This window comes from Rhinoraja longicauda, chromosome 1 (assembly GCF_053455715.1).
Source record: "Rhinoraja longicauda isolate Sanriku21f chromosome 1, sRhiLon1.1, whole genome shotgun sequence".
In the NCBI taxonomy this organism is placed as follows: domain Eukaryota; kingdom Metazoa; phylum Chordata; class Chondrichthyes; order Rajiformes; family Arhynchobatidae; genus Rhinoraja; species Rhinoraja longicauda.
Genome location: NC_135953.1, coordinates 56,556,256 through 56,568,804, shown reverse-complemented (window position 1 = coordinate 56,568,804; position 12,549 = coordinate 56,556,256). Strand labels below are relative to the sequence as shown.

At 42.3% G+C, this 12,549-nt stretch overlaps 1 protein-coding gene across 4 annotated transcripts in view; it reads left to right on the top strand.

Annotated features, from left to right (window-relative positions):
• pcm1 (pericentriolar material 1) overlaps nucleotides 1-12,549 on the top strand; it is an 84,334-nt gene that overhangs the window by 19,639 nt on the left and 52,146 nt on the right. For all 4 annotated transcript variants that reach the window (XM_078397743.1, XM_078397725.1, XM_078397733.1 and 1 more), the window contains 5 exons: nucleotides 2,046-2,223; nucleotides 3,522-3,631; nucleotides 4,115-4,331; nucleotides 6,312-6,507; nucleotides 12,153-12,335. In XM_078397743.1, coding sequence (XP_078253869.1) covers nucleotides 2,046-2,223; nucleotides 3,522-3,631; nucleotides 4,115-4,331; nucleotides 6,312-6,507; nucleotides 12,153-12,335 — 884 coding nt within the window. The remainder of the gene's footprint in view (nucleotides 1-2,045; nucleotides 2,224-3,521; nucleotides 3,632-4,114; nucleotides 4,332-6,311; nucleotides 6,508-12,152; nucleotides 12,336-12,549) is intronic.

Here is a 12,549-nt window from a genome sequence, read left to right as displayed (position 1 = left end):
AAATCACGTGCTTAAAGTGCACATTGTCAGATTTTATTAAAGGGTATTTTTATACATTTTTTTTTCACCATGTAGAAATTACAGCAGTGTTTATACATCGTCCCCCCATTTTGGGGTATCATTATGTTTGGGACACAGCAATGTTATGTAAATGAAAGTAGTCATGTTTACTATTTTGTTGCATATCCTTTGCATGCAATGACTGCTTGAAGTTGGTGATTCACGGACATCACCAGTTGTTGCATGTCTTCTCTGGTGATGCTCTGCCAGGCCTGTATTGCAGCCATCTTTAGCTTATGCTTGTTTTGGGGGCTAGTTTCCTTCAGTTTTCTCTACAGCATATAAAAGGCATGCTCAATTGAGTTCTGATCGACTTGGCCTGTCAAGAATTGACCATTTTTAGCTTTGAAAAACTAATTTGCTGCTTTAGCAGTATGTTTGGGATCATTGTCTTGCTGTCAAATGAACCGCCGGCCAATGAGTTTTGAGGCATTCGTTTGAACTTGAGCAAATAGGATGTGTCCATACACTTCAGAATTTATTATGCTACTACCGTCAGCAGTTGTATCATCAATAAGTGAGCCAGTACCTTCAGCAGCCATACATGCCCAGGCCATAACACCCCCACCACTGTGTTTCACAGATGAGGTGGTATGTTTTGGATCTTGGGCATTTCCTTCTCTCCTCCATACTTTGCTCTTGCCATCACTCTGACATGTTAATCTTCTTCTCATCTGTCCACAAGACCTTTTTCCTGAACTGTAGTTGCTCTTTTAAGTACTTCTTGGCAAACTGTAACATGGCCATCCTATTTTTGCGGCTAACCAGTGGTTTGCATCCTTGCAGTGTAGCCTCTGTATTTCTGTTCATGAAGTCTTTTGCAGACAGTGGTCAATGACAAATCCACACATGACTCCTGAAGAGGATTTCTGATCTGTCGGACAGGTGTTTGGGGATTTTTCTTTATTATAGAGAGAATTCTTCTGTCATCAGCTGTGGAGGTCTTCCTTGGCCTGCCTGTCCCTTTGCGATTAGTAAGCTCACCAGTGCTCTCTTTCTTCTTAATGATGTTCCAAACAGTTGATTTTGGTAAGCCTGTTTGGCTGATGTCTCTAACAGTTTTATTCTTGTTTCTCAGTACATCTCAGTGCTATCACTGAACCTCAGTGAACACCCTAATCACGCAATGCTAACAGTGAACAATGACATTTTAACAAAGAATGAGAAGAGATGATATAAACTAAATGAACAATTCTCTATTATGGAAAATTGTTCTCAATTTTTCGGCATTTACTTTTGTGTCCTTGCACTCTGATATGTCTTCGGAGGGTGGGTATGGGGAGAATGTTTAGTTTTTTAGGAGAATTGCGACCTAGGGATTGTGTTTAAAAATAGGGGATCACCAATTTAAGACGGAGGTGAGGACAATTATTGTCCGAGGATTGAGAATCTTTCACTTCATCAAGGATTGGTGGATGCAAGAGTTTTTTTAAATTTGAAGGCAGAGTTAATGTCAACTTTGCTGCAGGCAAATTGAGAAGTGGAGTTAAGGTTGCATTCTGATCAGACATGATCTTATCAATGGTGTAGTAGGCTTGAGGGGCTGAATGCCCCACTGCTATTTTTTTCATTTTAACACCCAAGACCAGGAATAATCCAGAAGCAGAATATTTGGAGATTAAAGGCAATTCATTTTAGTTTGCACCCCATGCATTTGTTTAACTCAATAAAAGAACTGTTAGGCCTGACCATTGCTAAAGCAGATAAAACAGCCTCCCATGCCACCTGTCCCTATCCGGTTGATGTTTTGGAGTGTTTTGTCCTCTTTTTATTCCCTGCTCTTCATACACTCTGTCAAAGTAAAAATGTGCATTACAGTATATTGCAATGCTCAACAAATAATTATTGCAAATTTGGATTTGGATCTCCTAATTTTGATCAGCCTTTTGATAGATACAATGAATCATTGGTTAGTGACTATTTTGAATGTCATGTAACATACTTTTTTAAGGTAACTGTGTATTCACACGTTTTTTGTTAAACAGGACGGTGACCAGCATCAAGATACGAAAGAAGAGTTAGAAAATCTGAAAAAGCAACATGAGCTTTTGAAAAGAATGTTAGAACAGCAGGAACAGTTAAGGACTCTTCAAGGAAGACAGGCAGCACTTCTGGCACTGCAGCAGAAAGCAGAACAAACTGTAGCTGGAATGGATGATTCTGGTATACCTTAAACATTAGCTAGGCTACTTGTTCCATGTGAAAGTTTTCTTCCTTTTGTTCATGAGTATGGTACGGAGGGTGAATCTGACAAGAGGAAAGAGAAATAAACCTATGATTTCAGCATTTAAATTTTCCAGAATGGAATGTGCTCTGGATTTATTGATCTGCCTGAATGTGTTTAATTCTGTGGAATTATTGGAGTCACTTCAGAATTTAAATTGAGAACTGAAAATTGACATTTTGACTTGATTCCATTTCTGTTTTGGAAAGTTAATGACGCCTATCATTTAATCTTTTCATGCTGTTTTTTGATGGAATAAATATTGTTTTTGGCTTTTGATTTGTCAATCACAACTTGTCGTTTTGTTCATTTTATAATGAACCCCAGTGAAATATAAATAGTTCCCTTTTCCACTCAATTGTGTCTGAAATTATAAGATGTCCCAAATCTTCATGTGAATGATCACTACCCCAGTGCTTTGTGCCATACTGTGGCTGATAAATCACCAAAGCAATGGAACTGGAACTACAAATGTTTCTTCTATGTTTAGAAAAAAATTATTGAAGTAGAAATGCTTTTGAAGTATTACTAACGAAAGGGACCCAAGTGTTTAATTTTAAATGACCGATGAATTTCCAATAAAATTGGAACAGACATGAGATTTTGAGGCATTAGGGAATTCTTTTAGAACTTATGATATTTTTAAAAAACAACGTTCGAGAGTAACTTAGCAGGTTAGGCAGCATCTCTGAAGGACAGGTATAGGCGATGTTTTCAGTTGGGACCATATTTCAGACACTCAATCACATATCCATGTCCTAAAAGATGCTGTCTGACCCACTGAGTTACTGCAGCACTTGTTTATTTTTGTAAACCGGCATCTGCAGTTCCTTGTTTCTCGAGCTTAAGATATGCCTCTTTTCCACCAGGTTAGTGTCTAGATAATTAGTAATTTGTTGCAGCAGAAGCTGACTGCAATGCTTGTCATGTAACATATTGTCCCAGACTTTATAAAGTGTCATCATTAAAGTTAGCACATAAATAAGATTAATTGCCTTTTCCTTCACCCAAATTCTGAATTGTACTCTAAGCCTTTTAGTTTTCACTTTTCCAAAAGTGAAACCTCTCATCTTGATAATTTCATTGTTTTTGGATAGAGGTGCAGGTTGCTCAATGATTTTTGCATGTTATAGCACTTGTTAATGAAAGCTGATTTAAAATTAGAAGGAAGTTGCAACATAATTGTATATAATTTGTTAACAATTAAAATTAAATTCTCATTTTTGTTTTCTCATAGTTGTAGCTGAAACAACCAGTAGTGTTTCAGGTCTAAGTATTACATCAGAACTCAATGAGGAACTAAATGACTTGATCCAACGATTCCACAACCAGCTGCAAAACTCACAGGTATTACAATTTGAAGAAGAATGCTTAGTGACTGAAGTATTGAATTGTTTGCACAAATTGCACTCTGTTTTATCTTGTAATTTTCAATGACAATTTGTTAAATTAATATGAAGGAAAGGAAGAAGGGTGTGCAGGAAAGGAATGATGAAGGGGTGGTGAGCAGCGGTAGGTGACAGAATACAGATGAGAGAATAAGATGAGATGGTGGGAAGATCGAATGTGAAGGAAACATGAGAATGTGTTGAATTAGTTGCGGAGAGGTAATAGGAGGCCGAGAAGAGACTGATCAGGAGTGATAAAGTACCAGATTGTTTCCATTTCAACTCCCCCTTCTCATTTGCGCTCACTTTATACTAAATAATTATCAAGGCAGCATACTTTTGATTTGCGGTATTAATAAACTTTGTCAGATCCTAGAAATAATTGATTGTTTTTTTACCCATTGTGAAGTTTTGAATCTGAGCAATGTATATTCTTTTGCAGCTTCAGTCTGTTCCAGACAACAGGAGACAAGCAGAAAGTCTATCACTGACACAAGAGGTTGCCAGGAGTCGAGATTTTTCAACTTCAGAACATCTGTCAGAACAAAAAGTACAGCTGGTGACTAAGCTGCAAGTTTTACAAGGAAAGAAGGAGAGAATGGATAAACTCCTTGATGAGTTGCATTCATTAAGAGACCATCATGTCAACAACAGTTCGAGTGAGTACTAAGATTGCAGTTTGGGACATATGCAAAATGGTGATTTGATGTTACATTAAAAAGGCATCAAAATATGTATGTTCCCCCATGTAAGTTGGCTGATAATCAACCAGCCATCAAATCTTGTTGGTATTTACTCAGTGTACAATGGTGTTTTTAACTGGAATTTGATAAGTTCATTCGACAGTGATAATTGGGCATTTGTACAACATTGCCCATGTTCACATCATCCAATACCAGTATTTGGATTGGGTTAATTTAGGCTTTTCACCCAGGCTCTTTAAATTTAACAGCTTCACCACTGTTCAAATAATTCAATGATAATTGTCCCTCCCTGGGATCTTTTAGCTTGGGAACATTGACCCCTGATTTTGCCCACTCACAGTTGATTGCTTTAATTCTGTTCTTGTTTGTGCGCTCCTCTTCAACAGTTCAACAGAGCTTTATTTGTCATTCGGTACCAAGGTACCGAACGAAACTACATAGCAATCACACAAAAAAGAACGCAAGACACATAACCCCAACACAAACGTCCATCACAGTGACTCCAAACACCCCCTCACTGTGATGGAGGCAACAAAACTTCCACTCTCTTCCCCACGCCCACGGACAGACAGCTCGTCCCCGACCGACCCGCACAGTCCCCGCAAGGGGATGGAAGTCTCCGCGGCCGAGTCGCACCGGGCGCTGAAACGTCTCGCGGCCGAGCCGGGCGATGGAAGGCCCCGCGACCGAGCCTTGCGCAGCTAAGCCTCGCGGCCGAGCCGCACCGGGCGATGTTAAGTCCCGCGGACGAGCCGCACCAGCGATGAAAAGTCCCGCGGCCGAGCCGCACCGGGCGATGAAAAGTCCCGCGGCCGAGCCACACCGGGCACTGTTAAGTCCAGCGGCCAAGCCGCACCGGGCGATGTAAAGTCCAGCGGCCGAGCCGCACCGGGCGATGTTAGGCCCCGCGGCCGAGCCGCACCCCGCGCCGTGAGGAAGAGACCTAAAAGAGAAAGGTTTCCACCACCCCCCCACCCACACCACCACCCCCCACACATACACAACCAAAAAAAAAAAAAACCATCCCAACACCAACACACAACAAAAAAAAAAGGAAAAAAGACGAACAGACTGCTAGCGAGCCGCAGCCGTTAGGCGCCGCCACTTTCTACTCAGTGGTGAATGCACCATCAGCTGGTAAATCCAGCTAGGCTGCCCATCTCCCTGATTTGCTTTGGAGACAGTAGAATCCTAGAATACAGCACACAAAGTGGCCTTCATAAACCTTTTGGAACAGCCTGTGCAATTAGTCCCTCATGCACTTTGCCTTGCAGGAGTTTCCAATTAAAACAATGGAGCAGCAGTTTTGCATGGTCCTTTTGACTTTTGATTATGCCATGTGGTGTTACTTCAAAGTTCATCTTTTTTCTGATTACGTCTCTTGTCCTGCACTAAAGTCTCTTTGTCTTTCTGCAGTCATTTTGAAAATTGATTTGGTTTAGTGTTTAAAAAATGCCCTACAAATATTTCCATCTGTGTGTGAGAGAACTATACAATTCTATTTGTTGTAAGAAGTTCATCATTCTAATTGACTACTAGTTTCTCGTAGTCAATCCTACAAGAATTACACCAGTAAGCCCACCAGGATTTGTAAAAAAAAAAAACCCTTACCTGTATTCACATATGACTGGCCATGCTTTGTCCTGTTCCTCCACGCTTTTAGCTTTCTTTCCTCCCACCCCTGCAATCAGTCTGAAGAAGGGTCTTGACCTGAAACATCACATATCCATGTTTTCCAAGGATGCTGCCTGACCTGATGAGTTACTCCAGCATCCTGTGTCTTACTGGCTTTCCAACCGTATCCAGTCAAGTTACTGATTATGATAAGGTTTCAAATTTTATTGCAATAACTTTATCATAAAGATATTAAGGTATTGTACAGATAATCTTGTTGAATGACATGGTGAGGGTTTAAATATCAGTTTTGTTTTCCAGTTTCCACTAGTGCCCCTGGTGTGTCAGGCTCATCTCACAGAAGTGCCAAAAGAGGTTCTGTTTCTGCACAAGCAGATGCAGTTTCAGTGAACAGGGAACCCAACAGCTTGGCATCCTCGGTATGTGTTCTGGATTCCATTCCCTCACGGCATGATAGTGACGCAGAAGATAAAGCTAATCCCAGGAAGAAATTAAGGTATGAATCAAAACTAAATGTAGTTAAAACCAACAGCTTGTTTTATTATGGAATGGTTAGTGTTGTATTCACCAAAGTACCCTTGATAACGTGATAGACAATAGGTGCAGGAGGAGGCCATTCGGCCCTTCGAGCCAGCACCGCCATTCAATGTGATCATGGCTGATCATTCTCAATCAGTACCCCGTTCCTGCCTTCTCCCGATACCCCCTGACTCTGCTATCCTTAAGAGCTCTATCTAGCTCTCTTGAATGTATTCGGAGAATTGGCCTCCACTGCCTTCTGAGGCAGAGAATTCCACAGATTCACAACTCTCTGACGGAAAATGTTTTTCCTCATCTCAGTTCTAAATGGCCTACCCCTTATTCTTAAACTGTGGCCCCTTGTTCTGGACTCCCCCAACATTGGGAACATGTTTCCTGCCTCTAACGTGTCCAACCCCTTAATAATCTTACACGTTTCGATAAGATCTCCTCTCATCCTTCTAAATTCCAGTGTATACAAGCCTAGTCGCTCCAGTCTTTCAACATATGACAGTCCCGCCATTCCGGGAATTAACCTAGTAAACCTACGCTGCAAGCCCTCAATAGCAAGAATATCCTTCCTCAAATTTGGAGACCAAAACTGCACACAGTACTCCAGGTGTGGTCTCACTAGGGCCCTGTACTCAACTCTTGTTATGAAGGCCAACATTCCATTGGCTTTCTTCACTGCCTGCTGTACCTGCATGCTTCCTTTCAGTGACTGATGCACTAGAACACCCAGATCTTGTTGTACGTCCCCTTTTCCTAACTTGACACGTGATGTGGTTGAATTTTGTCTCCAGATCTAATTTATTAATTACACCTTCTCCTTTTATGTCTTCATTTTTTTGTGTATTTGAGAGATAATATAAGTATCTCTCAGATAATAAACATGGGACCCCAGCCCCAACATTGAGGGTAAAGGCAATTAAGTTAAATCATTAAATATATAGTGTCCGGCTCCATTATGTCAGGAAGTAAGTGAGATTCACTTTTTGATATTTTACACTTAATGGTCTCTAGCTTTAACATTCCAAGGCTGAAAAAAAAAATACCATCGAAAAATGTAATGCTTTTCATGGCTTTTATGTTTCTTGGCTTGCACCATCCCTTTTCCAACTACTTGACTGCAACATTTTAATTTTTAACCTCACTCTCAATCTCCAAAAGAGAATGTCACCATTCCAATGCTCCTCTGAATATGATCATCCTCAGTTCATAATCAACCAGTCAAAGAATCTTGATTGTCACAATGTTGCCAGCTATTCTTGGCCTTCTGAAACGTGCAGCCCGAATCCCTCAATGACAATGTAGCCAGCTGCTGGGCTGAAAGATGAATGATGGCTGGTGGAGTTCACAACCGACAGTGAGCCTGGGGAGGAGTCAGAGCCCACAGCCGGCCCCTGAGTCGACAGTGCCCGCGGCTGGGGCCTGGGTCGGCTCCACGGAGGTCCGGAGAGGACCCGGCGGCGACAGTGGAGAGATCAGTTCAGCGGTCGATGAAGGTTGCCGACAGATGGACGAGGATGGACCATGTGGAAGTGCGGACACCGCTACCGGGGAAGGAACAAAGGAGGACCCGGCTTGGGGGGACCGCCGTGAGTGGGGTGGGGGGAGAAGAACAATGGAGGACCTGGTGTGGCATGACCGCCATGAGGGAGGGGGGAGGAGAACAAAGGGGAACCTGGCGTGGGGGTACTTTGGAAGCGTCCTCTATGTGGTGACATTTGAATATCTTGGGTATGCAGGACGAATTTCACTGTTATTTGTCACATGTGACAATAAAGCATTCATATATTATTTTCCTGGGATTTTAGCTTAATTCTTATGAATTATAATTGGAATGCATTAAAAGCTGTAGCTTGTGCAAAAGATCTTTATTTTTCTACCACTTCACATAGAAAATTCAATTAGATTTATTTTTTTGCCAGACATTGGCATTTTAGTACATTGACTTTTGTCGTAGTAATAACAGCAAGCCTACTTCAATTAAGTAGCATATCCGACAGAGGATTGCTAATATACCTTTATTTAAGAAAGGCAGCAGGTATAAGCCAGAGATATACAGGTAATGAGCATTAGTCAGTGTTAGGAAAGCTATTAGAAGCGATTCTGAGACACAGGATTTATTTGCATTTTGAAAGGCAAACACTGATTAAGGATAGTCAGTTTGTTTCTATGTGTGGGAAATCATGTCTCGTGAATTTTGAGGGGTTTTTCAAGGCGTAATCAACAGGATTGACGACACCAAGGCAATATACGTTGTCCACATGGACTTTAGCAAGGTCGGTGTTAGGTTCCCTCATTTCCCCAAAGAGGCGGAAAGGCTCTAAGGGGAGTAAGAGACACCTGTGGCTGACAAGGGAAGTCAAGGACAGCATAAAAATTAAGGAGAGGAAGTATAACATAGCAAAGAAGAGTGGGAAGACAGAGGATTGGGACTCTTTTAAAGAGCAACAAAAGTTAACTAAAAAGGCAATACGGGGAGAAAAGATGAGGTACGAGGGTAAACTAACCAATAATATAAAGGAGGATAGCAAAAGTTTTTTTAGGTACGTGAAGAGGAAACAAATAGTCAAGGCAAATGTGGGTCCCTTGAAGACACAAGCAGGGGAATTTATTATGGGGAACAAAGAAATGGCAGACGAGTTAAACCGTTACTTTGGATCTGTCTTCACTGAGGAAGATACACACAATCTCCCAAATGTTCTAGGGGCCGGAGAACCTAGGGTGATGGAGGAACTGAAGGAAATCCACATTAGGCAGGAAATGGTTTTGGGTAGACTGATGGGACTGAAGGCTGATAAATCCCCAGGGCCTGATGGTCTGCATCCCAGGGTACTTAAGGAGGTGGCTCTAGAAATAGTGGAAGCATTGGAGATCATTTTTCAATGTTCTATAGATTCAGGATCAGTTCCTGTGGATTGGAGGATAGCAAATGTTATCCCACTTTTTAAGAAAGGAGGGAGAGAGAAAACGGGTAATTATAGACCAGTTAGTCTGACATCAGTGGTGGGGAAGATGCTGGAGTCAATTATAAAAGACGAAATTGCTGAGCATTTGGATAGCAGTAACAAGATCATTCCGAGTCAGCATGGATTTACGAAGGGGAAATCATGCTTGACAAATCTACTGGAATTTTTTGAGGATGTAACTAGGAAAATTGACAGGGGAGAGTCGGTGGATGTGGTGTACCTCGACTTTCAGAAAGCCTTCGACAAGGTCCCACATAGGAGATTAGTGGGCAAAATTAGAGCACATGGTATTGGGGGTAGGGTACTGACATGGATAGAAAATTGGTTGACAGACAGAAAGCAAAGAGTGGGGATAAATGGGTCCCTTTCGGAATGGCAGGCAGTGACCAGTGGGGCACCGCAAGGTTCGGTGCTGGGACCCCAGCTATTTACGATATACATTAATGACTTAGATGAAGGGAGTAAAAGTACCATTAGCAAATTTGCAGATGATACTAAGCTGGGGGGTAGTGTGAATTGTGAGGAAGATGCAATAAGGCTGCAGGGTGACTTGGACAGGTTGTGTGAGTGGGCGGATACATGGCAGATGCAGTTTAATGTGGATAAGTGTGAGGTTATTCACTTTGGAAGTAAGAATAGAAAGGCAGATTATTATCTGAATGGTGTCAAGTTAGGAAGAGGGGATGTTCAACGAGATCTGGGTGTCCTAGTGCATCAGTCACTGAAAGGAAGCATGCAGGTACAGCAGGCAGTGAAGAAAGCCAATGGAATGTTGGCCTTCGTAACAAGAGGAGTTGAGTATAGGAGCAAAGAGGTCCTTCTACAGTTGTACCGGGCCCTGGTGAGACCGCACCTGGAGTACTGTGCAGTTTTGGTCTCCAAATTTGAGGAAGGATATTCTTGCTATTGAGGGCGTGCAGCGTAGGTTCACTAGGTTAATTCCCGGAATGGCGGGACTGTCTTTATGTTGAAAGGCTGGAGCAATTAGGCTTGCATACACTGGAATTTAGAAGGATGAGGGGGGATCTTATTGAAACATATAAGATAATTAGGGGATTGGACACATTAGAGGCAGGAAACATGTTCCCAATGTTGGGGGAGTCCAGAACAAGGGGCCACAGTTTAAGAATAAGGGGTAGGCCATTTAGAACGGAGATGAGGAAGAACTTTTTCAGTCAGAGAGTGGTGAAGGTGTGGAATTCTCTGCCTCAGAAGGCAGTGGAGGCCAGTTCGTTGGATGCTTTCAAGAGAGAGCTGGATAGAGCTCTTAAGGATAGCAGAGTGAGGGGGTATGGGGAGAAGGCAGGAACGGGGTACTGATTGAGAGTGATCAGCCATGATCACATTGAATGGCGGTGCTGGCTCGAAGGGCTGAATGGCCTACTCCTGCACCTATTGTCTATTGTAGGCTGGTCGCTCTTTTGCATATTGTAGTTGATATCTGGAATGTGTAGCGAGAGGAGGTGGTGGAAGCAGGAGGAGTAACAATAGGTACCTGGACAAATGCCTGAATGAGCAAGACATAACAGGATGATGAATTCAATCGGGCAAATGAGATCAGTATGGAGGAACATGATGGTCAGCATTGACATGGTGGGCTGATGAGCCAGTTTCAATGCTGTATGATTATTATAATATTATAGTACAGATTTACATCCTTTATTATATTTCCTTTGGAAATCTCTTCATTTTTATTTACAGGATGTTAATGTTTTGTGCTTATCTGCTATAACTAACCTATTGATCAGCATTTATTTACTTCCACTTGAGGTGTCCTTGCATTTTGTCCAAATTGTAACTGAGAAACTATTCCATCTACACGGGTTTTGAATCATTGTGCAGACCTCCCAACCCTTCCGAATTTGGCGGAAAGTTTCCGCTTTCTTATTTCATTTCCCCCATTCCGATTTCGCCTCACATTTTTCCGCAAAACACATGCCTTGCATTTTTCCGCAAAACACTTGCCCTGCCCCGCTGCTGGCCCGGGCTCGCCACTGTACTCACCTCGCCGCTGGCCCGGCCTCGTCGCTGTACTCGCCTCGCCGCTGGCCCGGCCTTGCCACTCGCCTCGCCTCGCCGCTGGCCCGGCCTCGCCTCGCCGCTGTACTCGCCTTGCCGCTAGCCTGGCCTGCCCTTGCCGTTGATCCAACTTGGCCTCGCCGCTGTGCTCGCCCCGCAGCTGGCCCGGCCTCGTCGCACCTCGCCCGGCCGCGCCGCTGGCCCGGCCTCGCCGCGCGCCTCGCATTTGGCGTGCATACTTTTTTTTGCTGAAAAGTTGCATTACGCGCCATATTATGAATTTTTATGTAAAATTCTGAATTTTGGACATCAAAATTCTGAATTTGTAAAATCAAATGTTGGGAGGTCTGATTGTGGGTTTCTGGGAAATGCAGAAGAGCAATCCACTGATTGTCCTCTGATACTTCAATTTGTTTTCCTGTGAGGTGACGGAGTTAACCCGAGTTTGTCACGCATCCTTTCATCTTGCACACGCATTTGTTCATAGCCTTTAAGAGAATGAATAGATGATTGATCAAGTGTCACTGATTCATTAATATTACTCTTTAACTTTATTTTAGTTGCGAACAAGTTTACTCAGCAATATTAAAAAGTATGCCATAGTCATTATAAAATTATTCTCCTTTAGGAAACTAAAAGAAGTTCACAAGAGGCTAAATGAATTACGTGAATTAATTGATTACTACCAGCAGACTTCAGATATGATGACTGATGCTGTTAATGAAAATAAAAAAGAGGATGATGATGAGACTGAGGAAGAGTCTATGTACTACTCTGATCAGGAGAATCCAGAAACTGTCACAAACATCAGGTGGGGAGATATATGTATTAGCGTAAGGGTTGCTTAATAAGGTATTTCGAAGAAACTGCAGAAAAGAAGGATCACAAACCACATTGGATGCAGTATCGGTATAGATTTGTCTTTAGTCAAGAATGTTAAATGTTTGAGAAAATCAGTCGCCAATTGTATTTGTCTTCCAAATGCTCTGTTTCATTGAAGTTGTTGCAATAAATTACTATATTTA